This window comes from Pseudophryne corroboree, chromosome 10 (genome assembly GCF_028390025.1).
Source record: "Pseudophryne corroboree isolate aPseCor3 chromosome 10, aPseCor3.hap2, whole genome shotgun sequence".
NCBI lineage: Eukaryota > Metazoa > Chordata > Amphibia > Anura > Myobatrachidae > Pseudophryne > Pseudophryne corroboree.
The window spans coordinates 251052136-251078246 of NC_086453.1; the positions used below are offsets into that span (position 1 = coordinate 251052136).

The 26111-nt window shown below is 49.5% G+C and overlaps 1 protein-coding gene across 3 annotated transcripts in view; it reads right to left on the reverse strand.

The window, feature by feature from the left end:
- Positions 1-17608, reverse strand: part of USP28 (ubiquitin specific peptidase 28) — a 230216-nt gene extending 212608 nt beyond the window's left edge. For 2 of the 3 annotated variants that reach the window (XM_063943189.1, XM_063943188.1), the window contains exon 1: positions 17412-17608. In XM_063943189.1, the coding sequence (XP_063799259.1) occupies positions 17412-17561 (150 nt within the window). In that variant the 5' untranslated portion in view covers positions 17562-17608. The remainder of the gene's footprint in view (positions 1-17411) is intronic. The other variant, XM_063943190.1, reaches the window with a different exon arrangement.
- Positions 17609-26111: the final 8503 nt, after the last annotated feature.

A 26111-nucleotide genomic window follows, 5' to 3' on the forward strand; every position in this document is an offset into this window, starting at 1 on the left:
TTTTCAGCAATCCTGGAGGAGACTGGTGCATGTGTAGTACAGATCATATCACGCAAACAGTCGTCACAAGTGTTATAATGATCCTACATCTGAGAGCAACAATGGGACTGGTAGACAGGAGAATGCAGGAGCCTGTGATGACAACAAATAGTGTAGCTACTCAGACGCAAGCAACCAAGACATAACCCTGAATTGAAACCTATATATTCAACTACCATGAAACTGCTATTCTCCTTATAAGCAGTTAGGCTCTGGACACACTTGTACCCATCCAAAATGGGTTTTGCAAGGTTTTCATATTTATTAACAAAACTGAACTATCTGCTTTTAAACAATGTCTATGACAAATGCGCAATTTGTAATCTTGTTCAATTCAAAGAGCTGCAGTGCAATTCAAGTTAATTACAAATAAAAACAAATACTGAAATACTGATGCACTTTGTACAATAATGTTTTATATTCACAGACGCTTAACTTGCATTAGAAATGCATTAGAATTTTATCATTAGTGTAGAGGTTCTCAAATGCAGTACTCAAGGCACCCCAATGGTCCAGGTTTTAGGTCTATTTGTAGCTCAGCACAGATAGTAAAATTAAATTGACTTAGGTACTAATTAAGTCACCTGTGGACAAGCTTGGATAAAAGTAAAACCTGGACCATTGGGGTGCCTTCAGGACTGCGTTTGAGAACCTCTGCATTAGTGTGTACACAACCTAAGACGGAAACACACTCCCACTAATTGCTTCTCTCTACATCATGGGCAGAGTAGGTTGTAACGTACCAACACCATCCCATATAATAAAAGGCTAACGCTGCTCCTCACCTCTATGGGGGGGAATGCAAGTGTTGTGCGTGCCGCCCGACGGAGCAATGCAAGTTATCATTATTAACAGTTTCTTATACCGCGCAGCAAATTCCATTGTGCTTTACAACTGGACACAATGATAAAACAAAACTGGGTAATAACAAACAGTCATAGAGGTAGGAAGGCCCTGCTCGCAAGCTTACAATCTATAGGGATATGTTATTCCATTATTCTGATGGGCTGGTAACTTGTTTAAAAAAATATATTATATATATATTATATATATATATATATATATATATATATATATATATATATATATATTTATTTATTTATTTAATGTAAAGGAAGCTGCATTGAAAGTTAGTAAGGGCAGCGTGAATGGCGTCTGTACAGCGCTGCGGAATATGTGTGCACTATATAAATATCGGCTAATAAATATATAAATTATTACCATTGATAGTCAATACATATAGAACAGTGACCAACAACTTTGAGAGGAATTATGGCCTGTAACAGCCAAGCAGAATTACTGTATATATTATATTCACTCCACTCTCCACTACCAGGGATGTAACCACACTGTTTAACTAACGTAAAAATTAAAATTAAATTCAAATGTTTTCCATGGTTACTGCTTTCATCATAAGGTTACAGAATATTTTTTTTTTTTTTTTTTTTATTAAGAGGGGAAGAAACAAAAGGAAAAAAGAAAAAAAAAAAAGGTAGAAAGGTAGAATACGGAAAAAAACTTTGCTACACATAGGTCTTATTATCAATTAGCAAATACAGCAGAAGCCAGCATACAATGATAGGATTGCATCAGCAAGAATTCACTTCAGAAACTGCATTGTTACAGCAGGTACATCTGTAATCCCTCTCTCCATGCTGGTATCTTCCCATCATTCAAACACGAATGTCATTCTGACCAAAACTCGCTAGCATATTGCAGTCCCAGCTCCTTTGCTAATGCTGGCCATACATATAGGGGGTCATTCTGACCCGTTCGCTCGCTGCGTTTTAACGTAGCAGAGCGAACAGGTCCCTACTGCGCGTGCGCATGCCAGACAGCCAAAGGCCGTAGTAGGGATGCGATCGCCTCTGCATGATTGACAGGCAGAGGTGATCGCTGGGCGGGAGGGGGCGGAATTTGCCCGCCGTTTCGTGGGTTGGGTCCGGCCAACGCAGGCGTGGCCGTACCAAACGGGGGATGGGGGCGGGCCGCAACGGCTGCGTGATGTCACACGCAGCCTCTGCGGGCCAGGGAGAGATGAGTAGCTCCTGGCCAGCACGCTAAAGCTGCGCTGGCCGGGAGCTACTATTGTAGTGCTAAGGCATCGCCGCTGTGCGATGCCTTTGCACTTCTGCGAAGGGGGGCCGGACTGACATGTAGGGCGGGATAGCCTTGTGCTGGGCGTCCCCCCGCATGTCAGTGTGAATGACCGTAGCCGTGCTAAATTTAGCACAGCTACGATCAACTCAGAATGACCCCCATAGGCGGGATGTAGTCAGGAGACCGCCGGTCACAATACCTCCCTCCCGCCGACTAGCAGGGACTCATCCCACTCATGGGTGTCCACGACACCCAGAAAGTGGGAATAAAAGCGGTGGCGAGTGCAGCACGCCATCGAGCCCGGTTATGCATACCCAACCCATTTGGATTAAGATGCGAACCGTCGCACAACTCCCCCTGCCAGCTCCCCAGCATACGATAAACTGCACGGTGCTTTTCCGTACGTTCTAGCGTACCTCCACAGTTCACCGCTGCGGGGATCGACTGATCATATATGCAGCACATATGATCAGTTGATGTGATGTGCGACCCATGGGGCCACGCATCGTAATCGCACCCAAAACATGCACGATGTGCATGCGATGGGTGGAATGACGAGTCAATATCATGTATTCGTACACGATATCAACCTAGCGTATGGCCAGCTTCAGTTTCTGGAGAGGCTTGCCTACACTTGCCTGGCACGCTTCTATTTCTCACACAACCTATTGGACCCTCTTTCACTGCTGCTTTCATCCCCAACTTCTACAGAGGCTACGCTGACAGGGGTACAATGATTTTATCATGGAAAAACAAATTCTATTACACCGAAGTGTACAGTGAATAAACGGTCAAGGGAATTCTCTTGTTTAAGAGGCTGCTGTATGCAAAAGATACAATGTAATAATGATTTTGAGACATGTACCATCATCGTTAATACAGATGTGTCCTCATACATTCAGCCTCAATACACCATGCACGGTGAGATGCCTGGCATGAGTCAGGCGGCAGTTCCCATGCAACTCTGCTAATGTCAGGCCGTGTGAATAAGATGCACAAGCAGACTCTTGATTAAAATGATATGCGGCATGCCTATAGTCTGTGAGTGACTGCAGCTGTATCTGCAAGAAGCACTTGGAAAATGGCCACTGTGCCATTTTGCCGGTGGTTTCTACAGCTCTGCTGCCGACGCGGGACTTCAGAGGGTAAGTATTGGAAAAAAAAAAGGGTGCAGGGTGTGCGGTGTGGACCCCCTGGACTCCGGAGACCCGTGTGCAATGCACACACCGCACCCATTATAGATATGCCAGTGAGTAAAAGGGTTATAATTAGGGATAAATTGTAATTAGGGTTAGGTTTACTTTAAAAATCCCATTGGCGACATTCACAATATCAATATTCAGACCATGCCGATATAATATCTGTACCACAGGTATTTGACATGGTTGACCACTCTTCCCTACATATTTAAGCACTGTCCTGGGGTGGTCTCCAGTTTGCCGGCTGTTGGGATCCTGACGCACAGTATACCGGCACCGGAATCCCGACACCCGGCATACCGACACCTTTTCTCCCTCTTGGGGGTCTACGACCCCCCCTGGAGAGAAAATAGATAGCATGGCGCGCATAGTGCGCCACCGTGCCCGTAGCGTGGTGAGCACAGCAAGCCCGCAAGGGGCTCATTTGCGCTCGCCCAGCTGTCAGGATGTCGGCGCCAGTATGCTGGTCGCCGGAAGCCCGGCAGCCGGCATACCATACTACACCCCTGTCCTGTGTTCATACTCATTATTTAACAAATGGTTCCTTTAAAAAGGTATGTCTTTCTGTATCTAACTCCTCTCCAACAGCTCTTTCCATTGAGTATCACGATAGCTATGTGCTAGGTCCTATGCTCGTCTCTATTCTCGTGGAAAACTACATCAGCGCGTTTGGATTTCAGTACTGTATAATTTCAATGCAGATAATACCCAATGTCATCTATCCACTCGGGATTGCTCACCATCCATGTTGGCCAATGTTACCTAGTGCATTTCTACCATTTCCTCTCAGATGTCATACTGTCACCTCAAATGCAATCTTTTTTAGAAGAATGTTAATAAGTAAATCAATAGGCACCCAACCGTTGTCTACCAAATATATCTTTATCTGTGAACAATACAAAGCTAATCCCTACAATTTTATTCTCATGACTTGGTGTCAACTTTGTATAAGAATTGTCTTTTGTTCCTCACATCCAAATTCTGTTAAAAACATCTAAGGAATATTCAAGAAAATGCATTTATAACCAGACCCCTAACTAGACATTCACCCATATAATCTATATTGAATATAGTGGCTAGACTAAATTAATTTGAAAAACAATTCTGCTGCCACTCCCTATACAAATAACATATAAAGCCATTAACAACACTGCACCAACATACAGTACAACTTTTGCTTTGCCTCTCAGCATCATACTCATTACCTAACTCATTCCCAATTCACCTGAACATTGAAAAACCGAGTGCGGCTGTCCTGATGACTTGTCTCTCTCTTATTGGGATGTAGTCGATATCTCGGCGCTCACCAGCCCGGCAGAAGAATCTTGACAGTAAGTATTGGGGTTAGTTTTAGTGTTAGGCAATAGAGGGGCGGTTAGAGTTAGGTTGTGAGGAGGGAATGGTTATGGTTACCAAGATCTGTTGGGATTTTGAACATCAGGATTCTGCTGCCAGGATTCTGTCTGAGCGCCAGGATATTATATCAAAACCCATTTTATTAACGTATATATTTCCTCAACTGAACAGCGCAACTGAGTATGCTGGCTCTATACAAGTAAATGTTCAGGGGAAGAAAATATTTTAAACTATTGCCATGTTACTGGCCCTTTTTTTTGGGTGTGGTTCATCAAACCGACAGTGTCTAGGTCGACAATGTTTAGGTCGACCACTATAGGTCGACAGTCACTAGGTCGACATGGATGGAAGGTCGACAGGGTTTCTAGGTCGACATGTGCTAGGTCGACAGGTCTAAAGGTCGACATAAGGATTATTATTATTTTTTTGGTGTTGTTTTCTTCGTAGAGTGACCGGGATCCCAAATTAGTGCACCGCTTCGCTCGCCATGCTTCGGGCATGGTGCCTTCGCTCCGCTACCGCTTCGCTCGGCACACTTTACCGTTCCAATCGTAGTCCACGTGGATCGTTAAGTATGAAAAAATTCAAAAAAAGAAAAAAAAATGTGAAAAACTCATGTCGACCTTTAGACCTGTCGACCTAGCACATGTCGACCTAGAAACCCTGTCGACCTAGTGACTGTCGACCTATAGTGGTCGACCTAAACATTGTAGACCTAGACACTGTCGATCTTCAGACCGGATCCCCTTTTTTTTCCAGACACAGTTATGAACGCTTTATGTATTCCACATAGAACCAAGTTGCCTTTGGTGCATATTGTCACATAAGTTGGTTCACCCATTCAGTTATACTGAATGAAATCCACATGATAAAACTGTAAATGGACAAGTATGAACCTGTGCAGCTGATGAACCCATTGGCATTTGTATTCAGATGTTTAACATTGAAACATGGTATGTACAGATGTGTCCACATACATCTAGCATCCTGCCACATTAAACTGTCCTTCTAGTAACAACTTTTTCAATTAAAATGTGTCTTATTCGCAAAACTATGAGAAAAGGGCGCGCAAGCAGACATTGCTGATTAAAATGATATGCAGCATGCTTATATTCTGTGTGTGACCGTGGCTGTATCTGCATATGAAATGATACATTACATATGCAGATAAAGCCGCAGATGCACAGAGGATATAGGCATGCCAAATATCATTTTTATCAGCAACGTCTGCTTGTGCATCCTATTACCATAGCCATACGAATAAGCTGCATTTTTGGCAAAAAATTACGCATGACACTAAGAGTTGCATGGTACCTGTCAGCTCATTCACATGGCATAATGAGGCGAGATGTATGATGGCACATCTGTAAAATATTCTCTGTACAGCGCTGCGGAATATGTGTGTACTATATAAATAACTGATAATAACAGTCAATATGTTGACATTTAGAATGTCAACACCAGAATATTAACAAGGTCTGAATGTCAACATAGAAGTTACGCCGACATTGCCATAATATCGACAGCTTGTGTTAAGGTAAGCCTACGGATACCATTAGGGTTAGGGCTTAAATGCATAAAAAAATCTATGTCGACATGTCTGTATGTTGACATTATGTACCACACTCTTTATTTCTAAGCTAATTAACCAGATTTGTCCCATTCTGTTGTTGACATTAGATTACAGACCTTCAAGAGAACAAGTGTAGAAACTGCTCATAGCAACCAATTACATTCTAGCTTCATTTTATAGATTGTACTAGATAGGAGCTACATTGAATCTGAACAGTTTCTATAGGCAACATCTCCACTTTGGTTTGATAAATCTACCCAGAAATATCTGGTCAGAATGGTGGAGCTTCTGTACTATGAATCACTCTGGATGACTAAGAGGTCCAAATAGGAGTCACAATTTTAAGTATACCCAAGGAGAAGCATAAAGGGCAATTCAATCTGAAGCAAAGTACCACAGTGTGCCTATGGAAAAGCTGGAAAGGCATTGGAAAATGAGTGATATTTGGTAATGGGCACAGTCCGATATCAAGGAGAAAGGATGCAGCACATGACACAGAACTGAATTCCTGCCACAAACGTCACAGCAAAATAAGAGATATGCGAGTTAAGCCCATCTCTTGGGGCAGGTTTCGTAAACTCTGTCTGCACGATAACTTAACAATACAGGCTTTAAGGATATCCATGTTTGTGCACAGATGGTCTAATCAAACTAACAGAGGTATTAATGAACAGCCTAATACATGTTTGTACACAATGCTGATATTAATGCAACTGAGCGATTATTGGCAGACTGCGCATGTGCCGCGATCGCACTGTGCATGCACCAAGGTTCCTTCGTGATCCTGCTGAGAACGAGTCACCTTGCTTTGCTCGCCATGTAAGGGGACGTGGTACACTTAATGGGGTTCCCTGTACTCTTACAAAGAAAATGACAACCCTCCCCACAAAAAAAAATACTGTCAACCATTTGTCATGTCAATCTTTTCAACTGACAACCTTTTGTACCGTCGTCTTAATGACCATGTTGCCCTTTCGACCATTGCAACCATTAGTTGTTGACCCAGTGATCCATACCCACTAAACGACGTAAGATGTAAACTTACCTTAACTAAAAATACACTTGTGGGAAAAGTGAGCAGGAGCATCCTTAGGGCTAAAACAGACGAGCCAGCTTTTTCCCATGCCGGTATTGTAGTTAACAGTGTGAAGGGTAGGAGCCTTTCACACTGCACGGCCCCGGCCCGGCTGCCGGGTTACAGCCGGAAATATCCACTGGAAAGTGCGGCTGCCGTGCCGGGGCCATGCCGTCTTTGCAGGCAGTGGAACGTGTGTGTGAAGGGGAGCTTTTACACACAGCGGGTTTTTTACAAGCTGTGTTTAATGCTGCGCATGCATACAGCATCACACACGGCATAAAGCCGCTGTATGTGAAAGACTCTGCCGGTTTCTCCCGGATGACAAAAAGCCAGAAACCACCGCGTGTGGTACAGCCCTTACTCTTACACCAACAGAGCATACTTACGCTCTATTATAAATCAATATGGATATTATTCCCTGGGCCTGATTGCATTAACAAGGTCCGCATGTTACTATAAATGTAGGAAAATATATTTAAGCTAATGACGAATACTTCTTTTAGACTAAATAACGAGGGACGCAGCCAAGAGCCTGACACGGGTGCTACCTGGCTGCGAGCCACGTCAGCCCCCGTTTACACCGCATTACCAACCTGGCAATTTGCCGGGTTGGTGACGTCGCCTCTGACGCGGCAGGGCAGTGCTTGGAGATCAAATGATCTCCAAGCGCCACCCATCTATACACTGTAAACGGGAGCCGGGTCGATGCGACCCGGCTACCGTTTGCACAGTACAGTTTGCCGGGTTGAACACCCTGCAAACTACCGACACTGCACCAAACTTTCAACCCTGCAAACTACCCAAGTTGGAATACCGGGTCACTCGACCTGGATTTACACCACGAAGCAACACAGGTTATGCACGTTCATGCACAATAACCCGTGTTACATGGTGGCAGTGTAAAAGGGGTATAAAGGGGTTGATCACCTTTAGTAGGGTTTCATTATCTGGGAATACTACATCCCTCAAACAACTCTTATCCGCTGCAGTTCAGCAGTGCTCATAAGGCAGAGAGAAGAGAGTAATCAGCACTGCTGGTCCAAACACATCTGAACGCTTCACTACGCTTTCACATCACAATGCCGGGTCACTTAGGGGTTTGGACCCTTTCACACTGGCTTCTCCCGGGTCGGGTTGCCATCGCAGGTGGGGGGCCAATCCGGTATCGGGGGCGGTGGTGGCGATAGGAGATGAGATCATCTCCACGCCGCCTCTGCCTATGCTGTGAACGAGTCCCAGGTCGCATCGACCCGGCAACCCGTTCACACTGCTCCTGGCCTGGTAATAACCCTGCTTTATTCTGGTGTTGAACTACCGGGTCAGGAGACCCAGGAATTCTTTCGTGAGACCTTTCACACTCCACAGCGACCCGCGTTAACCTAGTCTATACTGGGTTATTTGTGCGGTGTTAAAGCGGTCCGCCTGCTGAACTCCTGAACATTGGCTGACTAGACGCACATGTAACTCACTTGTGTTCCTACGGTATACCTATCTGTATGACTTTACTTGGAATCCTCTATAATCAGGAGCTGCATTTACTGTAAATCAGTAGATCCAAAACTTTTTTTTGAATCACTGCGCCCTAGAGTATTAGAATTTTTTTCACGGTATCCCTAGGCCAAAAGTTTCTTAATGAAAAATTTTGAAATATTAAAATGAAGTAAATTGTGTTCATATGTCATCCTTAGGTTCAGTTATGTGATGGGGACAAGATTTGCTTCTGTTTGTCCACATAGTTTATGATTGGCAGCCACACGCACTGGTTTGAATCGGTCCTCGACCACCAATCCAAGGCACCCCTACAAGTACCCCGAGGCACCACAGGGTGCCACTGCACACAGTTTGAGAACCACTGCTATATACATATTAGCCATAGGCAAGTTGTATTATGGCATCTTCACACTGCTACTGTGCAGAGGTAATCTAAAGGCAGTGTGGAAGCAGGATTAGTGAGGGGGTATTCCGTAAATACAGTAGCAATACACAATTGTAACTGTAGATATAAAATTTGCAATACTGAGAAACAATATTTAGAATTTAGTAGCTTTCAAATTCTATTTTATAAGCAATGTATGGCAATGGTCACTTTCTTATTCAGATATATCCCGTGCAAAGAAAAAATTCCACACACAAAAAAAAAAAAACACCACACACACACACACACACACACACACACACACACACACACACACACTACGGAAGTTCCCCATCAGCTCAGTGTGTAACAAAGTGCCCTGCAGGAAAACACATTCCACTTTCATTTTCAGATGTACTGTATGAAAAGAGATTCTCTCACAAGTTTGTAAATACTTATCTTCCAGCTTTCTAGAATGGCAACATTAAACTAGAAATATTGGTACATTCAGCTAAGCTGTGACATTATTTTAAGTAGTAGATAAAAGTTACTTCTGGACTAGGCGATATTCGTGGTTGATAATGTAGCTGTGAAATTTGACAGCCACTAAGAAAGTAACTTTTATAGTGTGCAGATGTTAGGGGAACTGGACAGAGCCACACACAGGAGAGAAATCAAATCACTGGACACTTCCTACATACATTTGTGCTGTTTACGGCAGATACTTTGTTACTGAGGTTTCTAAAACTACAGTGCACACTGCACAGGGATCCCAGGCACTAGGAGAAGGAAGGTGCATAGCAGATCTGGGGCCCGGGTACTGAGCACAGAGTGAGGGTGTAGGGCAAATCTGGGGCTCGGGTACAGAGCACAGAGTGAGGGTGCAGGGCAGAGCTGGGGCTCGGGTACAGAGCACAGAGTGAGGGTGCAGGGTAGATCTGGGGCCCGGTTACAGAGCACAGAGTGAGGGTGCAGGGTAGAGCTGGGGCCAGGTTACAGAGCACAGAGTGAGGGTGCAGGGCAGATCTGGGGCCCGGTTACAGAGCACAGAGTGAGGGTGCAGGGCAGATCTGGGGCCCGGTTACAGAGCACAGAGTGAGGGTGCAGGGCAGATCTGGGGCCCGGTTACAGAGCACAGAGTGAGGGTGCAGGGCAGATCTGGGGCCTGGTTACAGAGCACAGAGTGAGGGTGCAGGGCAGATCTGGGGCCCGGTTACAGAGCACAGAGTGAGGGTGCAGGGCAGATCTGGGGCCCGGTTACAGAGCACAGAGTGAGGGTGCAGAGCAGAGCTGGGGCCCGGTTACAGAGCACAGAGTGAGGGTGCAGAGCAGAGCTGGGGCCCGGTTACAGAGCAGAGCTGGGGCCCGGTTACAGAGCACAGAGTGAGGGTGCAGAGCAGAGCTGGGGCCCGGTTACAGAGCACAGAGTGAGGGTGCAGAGCAGAGCTGGGGCCCGGTTACAGAGCACAGAGTGAGGGTGCAGAGCAGAGCTGGGGCCCGGTTACAGAGCACAGAGTGAGGGTGCAGAGCAGAGCTGGGGCCCGGTTACAGAGCTGAGCTGGGGCCCGGTTACAGAGCACAGAGAGAGGGTGCAGGGCAGATCTGGGGCCCGGTTACAGAGCACAGAGTGAGGGTGCAGGGCAGATCTGGGGCCCGGTTACAGAGCACAGAGTGAGGGTGCAGGGCAGATCTGGGGCCCGGTTACAGAGCACAGAGTGAGGGTGCAGGGCAGATCTGGGGCCCGGTTACAGAGCACAGAGTGAGGATGCAGAGCAGAGCTGGGGCCCGGTTACAGAGCACAGAGTGAGGGTGCAGAGCAGAGCTGGGGCCCGGTTACAGAGCACAGAGTGAGGGTGCAGAGCAGAGCTGGGGCCCGGTTACAGAGCTGAGCTGGGGCCCGGTTACAGAGCACAGAGAGAGGGTGCAGAGCAGAGCTGGGGCCCGGTTACAGAGCACAGAGTGAGGGTGCAGGGCAGATCTGGGACCCAGGTACTGAGCACAGAGTGAGGGTGCAGGGCAGATCTGGGGCCCGGTTACAGAGCACAGAGTGAGGGTGCAGGGCAGATATGGGGCCCAGTTACAGAGCACAGAGTGAGGGTGCAGAGCAGATCTGGGGCCCGGTTACAGAGCACAGAGTGAGGGTGCAGGGCAGATCTGGGGCCCGGTTACAGAGCACAGAGTGAGGGTGCAGGGCAGATCTGGGGCCCAGTTACAGAGCACAGAGTGAGGGTGCAGGGTAGAGCTGGGGCCCGGTTACAGAGCACAGAGTGAGGGTGCAGGGTAGATCTGGGACTCCATTACAGAGCACAGAGCGAGGGTGCAGGGTAGAGCTGGGGCCTGGTTACAGAGCACAGAGTGAGGGTGCAGGGCAGATCTGGGGCCCGGTTACAGAGCACAGAGTGAGGGTGCAGGGCAGATCTGGGGCCCAGTTACAGAGCACAGAGTGAGGGTGCAGAGCAGATCTGGGGCCCGGTTACAGAGCACAGAGTGAGGGTGCAGGGCAGATCTGGGGCCCGGTTACAGAGCACAGAGTGAGGGTGCAGGGCAGATCTGGGGCCCAGTTACAGAGCACAGAGTGAGGGTGCAGAGCAGAGCTGGGGCCCGGTTACAGAACACAGAGTGAGGGTGCAGGGTAGAGCTGGGGCCCGGTTACAGAGCACAGAGTGAGGGTGCAGGGTAGATCTGGGACTCCATTACAGAGCACAGAGCGAGGGTGCAGGGTAGAGCTGGGGCCTGGTTACAGAGCACAGAGTGAGGGTGCAGGGCAGAGCTGGGGCCCGGTTACAGAGCACAGAGAGAGGGTGCGGAGCAGAGCTGGGGCCCGGTTACAGAGCACAGAGTGAGGGTGCAGGGCAGATCTGGGACCCAGGTACAGAGCACAGAGTGAGGGTGCAGGGCAGATCTGGGGCCCGGTTACAGAGCACAAAGTGAGGGTGCAGGGCAGATATGGGGCCCAGTTACACAGCACAGAGTGAGGGTGCAGAGCAGATCTGGGGCCCGGTTACAGAGCACAGAGTGAGGGTGCAGGGCAGATCTGGGGCCCGGTTACAGAGCACAGAGTGAGGGTGCAGGGCAGATCTGGGGCCCGGTTACAGAGCACAGAGTGAGGGTGCAGGGCAGATCTGGGGCCCAGTTACAGAGCACAGAGTGAGGGTGCAGGGTAGAGCTGGGGCCCGGTTACAGAGCACAGAGTGAGGGTGCAGGGTAGATCTGGGACTCCATTACAGAGCACAGAGCGAGGGTGCAGGGTAGAGCTGGGGCCTGGTTACAGAGCACAGAGTGAGGGTGCAGGGCAGATCTGGGGCCCGGTTACAGAGCACAAAGTGAGGGTGCAGGGCAGATATGGGGCCCAGTTACAGAGCACAGAGTGAGGGTGCAGAGCAGATCTGGGGCCCGGTTACAGAGCACAGAGTGAGGGTGCAGGGCAGATCTGGGGCCCGGTTACAGAGCACAGAGTGAGGGTGCAGGGCAGATCTGGGGCCCAGTTACAGAGCACAGAGTGAGGGTGCAGAGCAGAGCTGGGGCCCGGTTACAGAACACAGAGTGAGGGTGCAGGGTAGAGCTGGGGCCCGGTTACAGAGCACAGAGTGAGGGTGCAGGGTAGATCTGGGACTCCATTACAGAGCACAGAGCGAGGGTGCAGGGTAGAGCTGGGGCCTGGTTACAGAGCACAGAGTGAGGGTGCAGGGCAGCGCTGGGGCCCGGTTACAGAGCACAGAGAGAGGGTGCGGAGCAGAGCTGGGGCCCGGTTACAGAGCACAGAGTGAGGGTGCAGGGCAGATCTGGGGCCCAGGTACAGAGCACAGAGTGAGGGTGCAGGGCAGATCTGGGGCCCGGTTACAGAGCACAGAGTGAGGGTGTAGGGCAGATCTGGGGCCCGGTTACAGAGCACAGAGTGAGGGTGCAGGGCAGATCTGGGGCCCGGTTACAGAGCACAGAGTGAGGGTGCAGGGCAGATCTGGGGCCCGGTTACAGAGCACAGAGTGAGCGTACAGGGCAGATCTGGGGCCCAGGTACAGAGCACAGAGTGAGGGTGCAGAGCAGATCTGGGGCCCGGTTACAGAGCACAGAGTGAGGGTGCAGAGCAGATCTGGGGCCCGGTTACAGAGCACAGAGCGAGGGTGCAGGGTAGAGCTGGGGCCCGGTTACAGAGCACAGAGTGAGGGTGCAAGGCAGAGCTGGGGCCCGGTTACAGAGCAGAGTGAGGGTGCAGGGCAGATCTGGGGCCCGGTTACAGAGCACAGAGTGAGGGTGCAGGGCAGAGCTGGGGCCCGGTTACAGAGCACAGAGTGAGGGTGCAGGGCAGAGCTGGGGCCCGGTTACAGAGCACAGAGTGAGGGTGCAGGGTAGAGCTGGGGCCCGGTTACAGGTTATTTATTTTTATCATTATTTTTTCCTTTTTTACTTCTCTCTATTATTGGTGATAACACTTGCCACCATTTGCATACCCTATGGTAAAATTTCCTTCTCATACACAAAACACACAAAGAAAGTTTATGAATGATTGACATCAGGAGTAACCAGTGCAGTGGACACATCAATTAATCAACTGACCAATGAAACAGCCCCGGACACTAGAAATACTGAGCACAAAGTAACTACACTACCCACAATTCCCAGAAGACGACCAGTAATTGTTTGAAACGCGTTGGAAGGGAGAGATCGCCACAACAGAACAACTAAGATCCGTGCAGAGACCGACCCAAGGAAACACAGCTTCAGTTTCAAATTGAGAGGAGAAGTCCAATCCCTGTGGCCGCCGAGGTAAGTCTCCGTAGTGGAGAGGAGCGGGTCGGGAAAGGCTGAACAAGCCAGACCACACCAACCCCTCTCCCCAGACTACTCCTAACCCGTACCTGGGTCCGTGTCTCAGTGGAGGATCACATTGTGAGCAATCCCCTAGACGGCTGTCCCAGAGCGGAGGACGGCAGGTCCGGAGCGCAGAGGCACCCGGGGGCAGGCAACACAGCTCAGCGAGACACCTCAAGAACCAGGTACTTAAGTGAGTGAGCGGGATGCCGCCACTCACCAACGTTCTGCAGCACCAACTGATTCATCTTTCATTCATTTTTTATTCCGCCCAAGACTCAGTAATAAATCAAGACATTAGTTAATTTCCCAGCAGTTACCTAGTGTCCACAGAACCATACCAAGAGACGATACCAGGTATAAGACACTCCGGGACTGTGCTATCAACCACCGCTACAGAGTGAACACACTCTCCAATCCACTATACAGCACCCACAACTGATTTTTCTAATATTTGTCGCTTTCCATCTGTCTCCTTTCCTGTTTACTTTATGGATTTATTTATTTATTTTATTTATACTGTCTCGATTCTTATCTTTTCCTTGCATTCACATTCTTCTTTCTATCCTTCTAATTATTGTGTCATTTCAATGTATACCACCCATCAGCATGGATTACGCAGCAGTGATACATTAGTTTGCTAATTCTGTTTATTTGTCTACTTGCCTGACATGGTCACATCAGATGCGACCATGCCTGCAAGTGCTCTATCTGACCTGGTCGCACGGGATGCGACCAGTCAGATAGGGAGTGTTAGCATCGGCAGGGAAGAGAAACTTCCCTCCGCTGCTGCTGTCAGAGGGACCGGAAGGTTACCTCTGCCTCCCTGCACTCTCCCCCTGTGTCTGCCGTGCTGCTGATCACTGCTGATCGGTCAGCACGGCAGGATCTGTCCCCTCCAGCGGCTGCAGACAATGGCAGCCGCTGGGGAGTGTAAATAAACCCTCCCTAGCTGCCCCCAGACCCCTTCCCCCCTGCATACCTCAAGGCTGTCTCGGCTTTCAAAATGAAAGCCACAATGGTCGCGATGTTCCCAATGGATGTTTGGGGAAAAATATTTTTTTTAAAAATTCAAAAAAAATATTTTTTTTCCTTTTTTTTAAACTAAAATCATTTGGGATAGGTTAAAATTCATGTTCACCTAATTCACTCATAAAAAAAACCCCGACAATTTTGGAGCATTTTTTTGCAAAATAAATCGTCAGTTAAGTGGTTAAGCAGTAAAATATATTTTTTAATAACAATTCTGAATACCCTCATTTTTCAGCAAACAACACTTTATAGTAATACTTGTGATTAGTTTCACTACAATTTTATGAGCACTACAGTTTCCAAACACAAGGCTTAGCGCAGCTCATCTTATGCTATATATTTATACCCCTTTCACATCTACAATGCCAGATCCTACCCGGGAATTGTAAACAGGTCCTTCCCAGGTGGGATCCGGTATTGGACCCTAACAGCAGGCCTCCTGGGTTGCCATAGCAGCGGGGGGCATAACCGGCAGTGGAGGCGGCGCTGGGAGATAAGCTCATCTCCGCGCTGCCTCTCCCTATTACCCCTTTGACATTGCCAAAATAACCCGGCTACTTAAAGGGTTGTTGCAGAGTCGACCCAGGCCGAGGTGCGGTGTGAAAGCGCCAAACTGAATATCCTGGGATGTCCAACCCAGTATTTCAACCCGGGTTAAAAGAAGGGTTGAACAAGTGTCGGACCCGGATTATTGTGCACTAAAGATACAGTCCCGGGATATTCGACCCACCTCTGAAGAAACAGCGCTGATTGGTTCTTTTCAGTCAGTTGAGGTCTGTTTACTGTACTTTGCAGGGCTACGATCATGTCCATAGACATGTGGGGGGACACCCAGCACAGGGCTATCCCGCCCCGCATGTCAGTGCCACCCCCCTTCCCCTGCAGAAGTGCAAAAGCATTGCACAGAGGTGATACTTTTGCACTTTAGGAGTAGCTCCCGGCCAGCGCAGCTTTAGTGTGCTGGCCGGGAGCTACTCGTCGCTCCCCGGCCCGCAGCAGCTGCGTGTGACGTCATGCAGCCGCTGCGGCCCGCCCCAGCATGGTCCGGCCACGCCTGCGTTGGCCGGACCGAATCCCCATAATGGCGGGCAAACGCCACCGTGCCGCCCAGCGACCGCCTCTGCCTGTCAATCAGGCATTAGCGATCGCAGGGAAAGGACAGCCTTTGGCCGTCCGCCATGCACCGGCGCTGCGCAATTCCAACCCATTTGCTGCGATAAACTGCAGCGAGCGATCGGGTTGGAATGACCCCCTGTTAGCACACATGTTGGAAAGCAATCTGCACAGTTCTGCACTCCTTTGGACCTCATTAGCCATGGCAAACTGGAGTAATGAGGAAGTCAGGGAGTTGCTGCGGATCAGGGGTGAAGAAGAAATATGTAGGCAGATAACGGGTATAGTCAGGGACATGTGCTCTGTCGGCCATGATTGCTGCACTGTGAGCATTCCCCAGCCCCCTCCCTTTCTTGTTGAAAACTGGGAACCAATCAAGTCCTCTTAAAATGACATCACACTGGTTTTAACATGGGTGACCCGGGTTGAGCAAAAAGACACCAACACGGGAATAACCCAGGTCAATATTGCGATGTGAACGTCTCTTACCCAAGTCAAAGCCAGGTTGGAGCAGTGTTCAAATCCCGGATCTGACCCGGGTTTGTGATGTGAAACGGGTATATGTAGTGAATGGGTCCCGGGTCGCATCGACCCGGCAACCCATTCACATTGCCACTGACCCGGTATTCAACCCAAGAATAACCCTCCTTACAAACCTGGTTGAATTACCGGGTCAGGCGACCTGGGAATTCTCCAAGCACCTTTCACATCGCACAGTGACCCGTGCGGAGCCGGCAATATAGCGGGTTATTTGTGCGATGTGAAAGGAGGTATCATTCACAGAGCACAAAGTGAGGGTACAGAGCTGTGGCAGGTTACAGAGCACAAAGTGAGGGTGCAGGGCAGAGCACAGAGTGTGGGTACAGAGCACAGAGTGTGGGTGCAGGGCAGAGCACAGAGTGTGGGTACAGGGCAGAGCACAGAGTGTGGGTACAGGGCACAGAGTGAAGGTTCAGAGCTATGGGTACAGAGGCGGGACCCAGTTACAGGGCACAAAGTGGGCCCCAGCTACGGAGCACACATACGTTCATATGTAAATACTGTATAGAAGTTACATTGTCCTGAGCAGACACTGTATATGCATCGCACAGATCCCTATAGCTGGCACCGGCAGATGAGTATAATAGCAGCAGCAGGATAATAACATTGTGTACAGGGTATATAACATTGTGTACAGGGTATAACAAGACATAACTGTCCCCCCGCACTTCCTCTCCCCCCGCCCCCACAGCCCATTTCCTATGCCCCGGCCCTCACCGTGCTGTGCTGGGAACGGCTCTCCGTGCTGACCCCGTTCTCCCTCTCCTGCTTCTCCTCCTCCTCTGGCTGTCTATCCGCGGCCATGTTATGACCGATCACCGCAGCGCCTGCGGCGGCGGCACCACATGCTCCGGTCCCCACTGTCATCTCCGACCCGCAGGGCACGCCCACCGAAAGAGCCCGCCCGCCCCCTAACACGTGCGGCCACCCCCCTCCCATACTGCCTGCACCGGCTCCGGGTCTGACCGACGTCATTGTGTCCGTTTGCAGCTAGCGCTAGCTCCCTGTCACCGGAGGGCCGTTATGTGCTTGGCGAAGGAAGCAGCGGGAGCCGGGCGTGACTGGAGAGAAGGGTGCCCCGGGGGCATCTGTGATGTGTGGCTGCCAAGTGTGGCCAGTAATCGGGAGTGGGGCTGCCAAGTGTACCCAGTAAGGGGGAGTGGGGCTGCCAAGTGTACCCAGTAAGGGGGAGTGGGGCTGCCAAGTGTACCCAGTAAGGGGGAGTGGGGCTGCCAAGTGTGCCCAGTATTTGGGAGTGGGGTTGCCAAGTGTGCCCAGTATTTGGGAGTGGGGTTGCCAAGTGTGGCCAGTAAGTGGGAGTGGGATTGGCAAGTGTGCACAGTAATCGGGAGTGGGGTTGGGTGCCCTGCATGCCCAGTAATGATGGGTTCCTGAGTGTGCCCTTTAAGGAAGGGGTTGGTTTGCTAAGTGTTCCCAGTAGACAGGGGTTGCTAGGTGTGCCCAATAAGGGGAGGAGGGTGCTAGGTGTGCCCAGTAACAGGAAAGGTGCTAGGTGTGCCGAGTAAGGGGAGGAGGGTGCTAGGTGTGCCCAGTAACAGAGGGAAAGTGCTAGGTGTGCCCAGTAAGGGGAGGAGGGTGCTAGGTGTGCAAAGTAAGGGGAGGTATTGGGGTTGTTGCTAAGTGTTCTCAGTAAGGGAAGCTTTTCTTAGTGTGCCCTGTAAGAAGGGAGGGGGAGGGTTTGTTGCTAAGTGTGCCCAGTAAGTGGGGTGAGGGGTTGCTAGTTTTGCCCACTAGTAAAGGGTGGTGTTCAGTAAGTGTGCCTGGTAGGGTAATAGGCATATGCTCAGTAGCACGTGTGGTGTTGATAAGTGTACCTGGTACACAGCTGCACAGTTGAGGGTTGTTAAGGGTGCCCATTGCAGACTAGTGGTAACTGTTCCCAATAATCTCATGCACTGGGGGTGGGTAGTAATTGTGTCCGGTTGGTCTAAGCACACAAGGTGAGGGTGGAGTAAGTTTGTACTGTAGGTTGTCTCAGTAGGCACATGAATGGGGGGGTAGATGTGCTCGGCATGGACATGCACAGTGGAAGGTGGGCAATTGTGTTCAGTAGGCACATATACAGGGTATGTTTGTGCATTCCCTGTAGGCACATACATTGGTGGTGTAGGTGGTAAGAGTCCCTTTTACACACATGCACAATGGAAATGAGTAAGCTTGACCAGTAGGCTTGTGAGCATTAAGGGCAGGGGTTAACCATGCCCAGTAGGGCATGGTTATTTACCCTTTGGGCAGAATCTAGGAGGAGGGGTACGTGAACATGGTAGGGGGAGGTGTTTATGGCCAGTAGCCACAGACATTGGGGGTCTGAGGTATGTTTGCCCTGTAGTGCACATTGGGGGTAATTCCAAGTTGATCGCAGCAGGAAATTTTTTAGCAGTTGAGCAAAACCATGTGCACTGCAGGGGAGGCAGATATAACATGTGCAGAGAGAGTTAGATTTGGGTGGGTTATTTTGTTTCTGTGCAGGGTAAATACTGGCTGCTTTATTTTTACACTGCAATTTAGATTGCAGATTGAACTCACCACACCCAAATCTATCTCTCTCTGCACATGTTATTCTGCCCCCCCCCCCCCCCCGGCTGTGCACATGGTTTTGCCCAACTGCTAAAAAAATTCCTGCTGCGATCAACTTGGAATTACCCCCATAGAAGGGTAAGTAACAAATAGGCACAATGGGAGGGATAGGTGTTGTGTTTGTCCAGTAGAGGGATGGTTTTATGCCTAGTGAGCACAATAATATGGTGGAGTAAGTGTGTCTGGTAAGCGGGTAGTAAGTGTACCCCATAGTTATCCCTCGGATATTTGCAAACTGTGCGTGCACCGCAGTAAGCAGTCGCAGACTGCGCGTGTGCCACGTCTGGTATTCGCATGCTGAAGGAGATTAAAAGGAGTGAACAGTTCAATCTGTGAGTTTATGGATTTCTTTTAGTGAAATGGGCATTTCAGGGCGGGTACCATTTTGTCACATGGAGCACATCCGTCATTTGGGAGTGTCATTGGCATGTAGCCTTAGTTCAATTTAAAACATGCAAGCGTTGGTAGGACTTCTGAACCCAGCATGGTGTGAGTGTAAGTCCCAGTACTGATGATGACGGTTGCAGCTGCAGATGGAAAATTAGGTGACAGGGCTTTCCACTTGAAGACTTATGGAAGACTTATGGATACTCGCAGTAGGGTAAGGTTGTAAATTTGCATACTGCAGACATCTGCACTTGCGGCTACTTTACGTACAGTTCATAAGCCCTTAATATTTGGTCATCAAGAAACAAATCAAGTTAGCCATGTTGATTTAATGTAATTTCCGTTGTATGCTGCCTCATTTTAACCACTTCCCTATCTCTCTATCACACATACAGGATAGAACGGTAGATGACCACTTGTTTTGTTTTCAAGCTAAAACTGGAGATGGCATTCACCATTGTACAGCAGCTCTTTATATTTTTCTGCAGTTGGTGAAGTACATAATTTCAGGCCTGTAGGTTCTCTTCTTCCTTTCCCTTGTTTTCCCTAATTTGGGTGCCCAATTTTGTTCACAAGAACCAGTCCTGAAGGACGGCTCCAAGTCTCCTGTGTGCGTCAGACTCTTTATCCTCTCTCCTGTATGGAAATGGGCATAGGGGGTCATTCAGAGTTGATCGCTCGCTAGCTGTTTTTAGCAGCTGTGAAAACGCATTGTCATCGCCCACCGGGGAGTGTATTTTCGCTTTGCAGAAGTGCGAACGCCTGTGCAGCAGAGCGCCTGCAAAAACATTTTGTGCAAAACAAGACCAACCCTGGACTTACTCTTCATGTGCGTTGATTCTAACGTTGGATGGTTGGCTTTTGACGTCACACACCTGCCCAGCATTCGCCCGGCCATTCCTGTGTTTTTCCAAACACTCCCTGAAAACGGTCAGTTGCCACCCAGAAACGCCCCCTTCCTGTCAATCTTCTTGCGTTGTGCCGTGCGACTTAAAGCTTCGCTAGAACCTGTGCAAAACCACAAAGGTCTTTGTACCCGTACGTCGCGCGTGCGCATTGCGGTGCATACGCATGTGCAGAAATTCCGATTTTTAGCCTAATCGCTGCGCTGCGAACAATGGCAGCTAGCGATCAACTCGGAATGAACCCCATAGACTCCAGGGTGGATGCTCTCATAGTATGATTATAATGAATTGCTTTTTTCTCTGACGTCCTAAGTGGATGCTGGGGACTCCGTCAGGACCTTGGGGATTAGCGGCTCCGCAGGAGACAGGGCACAAAAGTAAAAGCTTTAGGATCAGGTGGTGTGCACTGGCTCCTCCCCCTATGACCCTCCTCCAAGCCTCAGTTAGGTTTTTGTGCCCGGCCGAGAAGGGTGCAAGGTGCAATCTAGGTGGCTCTCCTAAAGAGCTGCTTAGAGTAAAAGTTTTGTTAGGTTTTTTATTTTCAGTGAGACCTGCTGGCAACAGGCTCACTGCAACGAGGGACTTAGGGGAGAAGAAGTGAACTCACCTGCGTGCAGGATGGATTGGCTTCTTAGGCTACTGGACACTAGCTCCAGAGGGACGATCACAGGTACAGCCTGGATGGGTCACCGGAGCCGCGCCGCCGACCCCCTTGCAGATGCTGAAGAGAGAAGAGGTCCAGAAATCGGCGGCTGAAGACTTCTCAGTCTTCATGAGGTAGCGCACAGCACTGCAGCTGTGCGCCATTGCTCTCAGCACACTTCACACCAACGGTCACTGAGGGTGCAGGGCGCTTGGGGGGGCGCCCTGGGCAGCAATGAAAGTACCTATGCTGGCTAAAAATACATCACATATAGCCCCTGGGGCTATATGGATGTATTTAACCCCTGCCAGGTTGTCAGAAAAACGGGAGAAGAAGCCCGCCGAAAAGGGGGCGGGGCCTATTCTCCTCAGCACACAGCGCCATTTTCCTACACAGCTCCGCTGCTAGGAAGGCTCCCAGGCTCTCCCCTGCACTGCACTACAGAAACAGGGTTAAAACAGAGAGGGGGGGCACTTATTTGGCGATATTATTATATATTAAGATGCTATAAGGGAAAACACTTATATAAGGTTGTCCCTGTATGATATAGCGTTTTGGTGTGTGCTGGCAAACTCTCCCTCTGTCTCCCCAAAGGGCTAGTGGGGTCCTGTCCTCTATCAGAGCATTCCCTGTGTGTGTGCTGTGTGTCGGTACGTGTGTGTCGACATGTATGAGGACGATGTTGGTGAGGAGGCGGAGCAATTGCCTGTAATGGTGATGTCACTCTCTAGGGAGTCGACACCGGAATGGATGGCTTATTTAGGGAATTACGTGATAATGTCAACACGCTGCAAGGTCGGTTGACGACATGAGACGGCCGGCAAACCAATTAGTACCTGTCCAGGCGTCTCAAACACCGTCAGGGGCTTTAAAACGCCCATTTACCTCAGTCGGTCGACACAGACACGGACACTGACTCCAGTGTCGACGGTGAAGAAACAAACGTATTTTCCATTTGGGCCACACGTTACATGTTAAGGGCAATGAAGGAGGTGTTACATATTTCTGATACTACAAGTACCACAAAAGAGGGTATTATGTGGGGTGTGAAAAAACTACCTGTAGTTTTTCCTGAATCAGATAAATTAAATGAAGTGTGTGATGATGCGTGGGTTTCCCCCGATAGAAAATTATTGGCGTTATACCCTTTCCCGCCAGAAGTTAGGGCGCGTTGGGAAACACCCCTTAGGGTGGATAAGGCGCTCACACGCTTATCAAAACAAGTGGCGTTACCGTCTCCAGATACGGCCGCCCTCAAGGAGCCAGCTGATAGGAGGCTGGAAAATATCCTAAAAAGTATATACACACATACTGGTGTTATACTGCGACCAGCGATCGCCTCAGCCTGGATGTGCAGCGCTGGGGTGGCTTGGTCGGATTCCCTGACTGAAAATATTGATACCCTTGACAGGGACAGTATTTTATTGACTATAGAGCATTTAAAGGATGCATTTCTATATATGCGAGATGCACAGAGGGATATTTGCACTCTGGCATCAAGAGTAAGTGCGATGTCCATATCTGCCAGAAGATGTTTATGGACACGACAGTGGTCAGGTGATGCAGATTCCAAACGGCACATGGAAGTATTGCCGTATAAAGGGAAGGAGTTATTTGGGGTCGGTCCATCGGACCTGGTGGCCACGGCAACAGCTGGAAAATCCACCTTTTTTACCCCAAGTCACATCTCAGCAGAAAAAGACACCGTCTTTTCAGCCTCAGTCCTTTCGTCCCCATAAGGGCAAGCAGGCAAAAGGCCAGTCATATCTGCCCAGGGATAGAGGAAAGGGAAGAAGACTGCAGCAGGCAGCCCATTCCCAGGAACAGAAGCCCTCCACCGCTTTTGCCAAGTCCTCAGCATGACGCTGGGGCCGTACAAACGGACTCAGGTGCGGTGGGGGGTCGTCTCAAGAGTTTCAGCGCGCAGTGGGCTCACTCGCAAGTGGACCCCTGGATCCTACAAGTAGTATCCCAGGGGTACAGATTGGAAATTCGAGACGTCTCCCCCTCGCAGGTTCCTGAAGTCTGCTTTACCAACGTCTCCCTCCGACAGGGAGGCAGTATTGGAAACAATTCACAAGCTGTATTCCCAGCAGGTGATAATCAAAGTACCCCTCCTACAACAAGGAAAGGGGTATTATTCCACACTATATTGTGGTACTGAAGCCAGACGGCTTGGTGAGACCTATTCTAAATCTGAAATATTTGAACACTTACATACAAAGGTTCAAATCAAGATGGAGTCACTCAGAGCAGTGATAGCGAACCAAGAAGAAGGGGACTATATGGTGTCCCTGGACATCAAGGATGCTTACCTCCATGTCCCAATTTGCCCTTCTCACCAAGGGTACCTCAGGTTCGTGGTACAAAACTGTCACTATCGGTTTCAGACGCTGCCGTTTGGATTGTCTACGGCACCCCGGGTCTTTACCAAGGTAATGGCCGAAATGATGATTCTTCTTCAAAGAAAAGGCGTCTTAATTATCCCTTACTTGGACGATCTCCTGATAAGGGCAAAGTCCAGAGAACAGTTGGAGGTCGGAGTAGCACTATCTCAAGTAGTTCTACGACAGCACGGGTGGATTCTAAATATTCCAAAATCGCAGCTGTCTCCGACGACACGTCTGCTGTTCCTAGGGATGATTCTGGACACAGTCCAGAAAAAGGTGTTTCTCCCGGAGGAGAAAGCCAGGGAGTTATCCGAGCTAGTCAGGAACCTCCTAAAACCAGGAAAAGTGTCAGTGCATCATTGCACAAGGGTCCTGGGAAAAATGGTGGCTTCTTACGAAGCGATTCCATTCGGCAGATTTCACGCAAGAACTTTTCAGTGGGATCTGCTGGAAAAATGGTCCGGATCGCATCTTCAGATGCATCAGCGGATAACCCTGTCTCCAAGGACAAGGGTGTCTCTTCTGTGGTGGCTGCAGAGTGCTCATCTACTAAAGGGCCACAGATTCGGCATTCAGGACTGGGTCCTGGTGACCACGGATGCCAGCCTGAAAGGCTGGGGAGCAGTCACACAAGGAAAAAATTTCCAGGGAGTGTGATCAAGTCTGGAGACTTCTCTCCACATAAATATACTGGAGCTAAGAGCAATTTACAATGCTCTAAGCTTAGCAAGACCTCTGCTTCAAGGTCAGCCGGTATTGATCCAGTGGGACAACATCACGGCAGTCGCCCACGTAAACAGACAGGGCGGCACAAGAAGCAGGAGGGCAATGGCAGAAACTGCAAGGATTCTTCGCTGGGCGGAAAATCATGTGATAGCACTGTCAGCAGTGTTCATTCCGGGAGTGGACAACTGGGAAGCAGACTTCCTCAGCACGACCTCCACCCGGGAGAGTGGGGACTTCATCGGGAAGTCTTCCACATGATTGTGAACCGTTGGGAAAGACCAAAGGTGGACATGATGGCGTCCCGCCTGAACAAAAAACTGGACAGGTATCGCGCCAGGTCAAGAGACCCTCAGGCAATAGCTGTGGACGTTCTGGTAACACCGTGGGTGTACCAGTCGGTGTATGTGTTCCCTCCTCTGCTTCTCATACCTAAGGTACTGAGAATTATAAGACGTAGAGGAGTAAGAACTATACTCGTGGCTCCGGATTGGCCAAGAAGGACTTGGTACCCGGAACTTCAAGAGATGCTCACAGAGGACTCATGGCCTCTGCCGCTAAGAAGGGACTTGCTTCAGCAAGTACCATGTCTGTTCCAAGACTTACCGCGGCTGCGTTTGACGGCATGGCGGTTGAACGCCGGATCCTAAGGAAAAAAGGCATTCCGGAAGAGGTCATTCCTACCCTGGTCAAAGCCAGGAAGGAGGTGACCGCACAACATTATCACCACATGTGGCGAAAATATGTTGCGTGGTGTGAGGCCAGGAAGGCCCCACGAAGAAATTTCAACTCGGTCGATTCCTGCATTTCCTGCAAACAGGAGTGTCTATGGGCCTCAAATTGGGGTCCATTAAGGTTCAAATTTCGGCCCTGTCGATTTTCTTCCAGAAAGAATTGGCTTCAGTTCCTGAAGTCCAGAAGTTTGTCAAGGGAGTACTGCATATACAACCCCCTTTTGTGCCTCCAGTGGCACTGTGGGATCTCAACGTAGTTCTGGGATTCCTCAAATCACATTGGTTTAAACCGCTCAAATCTGTGGATTTGAAATATCTCACATGGAAAGTGACCATGATGTTGGCCCTGGCCTCGGCCAGGCGAGTGTCAGAATTGGCGGCTTTGTCTCACAAAAGCCCATATCTGATTGTCCATTCGGACAGGGCAGAGCTGCGGACTCGTCCCCAGTTTCTCCCTAAGATGGTGTCAGCGTTTCACCTGAACCAGCTTATTGTGGTACCTGCGGCTACTAGGGACTTGGAGGACTCCAAGTTGCTAGATGTTGTCAGGGCCCTGAAAATATAGGTTTCCAGGACGGCTGGAGTCAGGAAAACTGACTTGCTGTTATCCTGTATGCACCCAACAAACTGGGTGCTCTTGCTTCTAAGCAGACGATTGCTAGTTGGATGTGTAGTACAATTCAGCTTGCACATTCTGTGGCAGGCCTGCCACAGCCAAAATATGTAAATGCCCATTCCACAAGGAAGGTGGGCTCATCTTGGGCGGCTGCCCGAGGGGTCTCGGCTTTACAACTTTGCCGAGCTGCTACTTGGTCAGGGGCACACCCTGGCTGAGGAGGACCTGGAGTTCTCTCACTCGGTGCTGCAGAGTCATCCGCACTCTCCCGCCCGTTTGGGAGCTTTGGTATAATCCCCATGGTCCTGACGGAGTCCCCAGCATCCACTTAGGACGTCAGAGAAAATAAGAATTTACTTACCGATAATTCTATTTCTCGTAGTCCGTAGTGGATGCTGGGCGCCCATCCCAAGTGCGGATT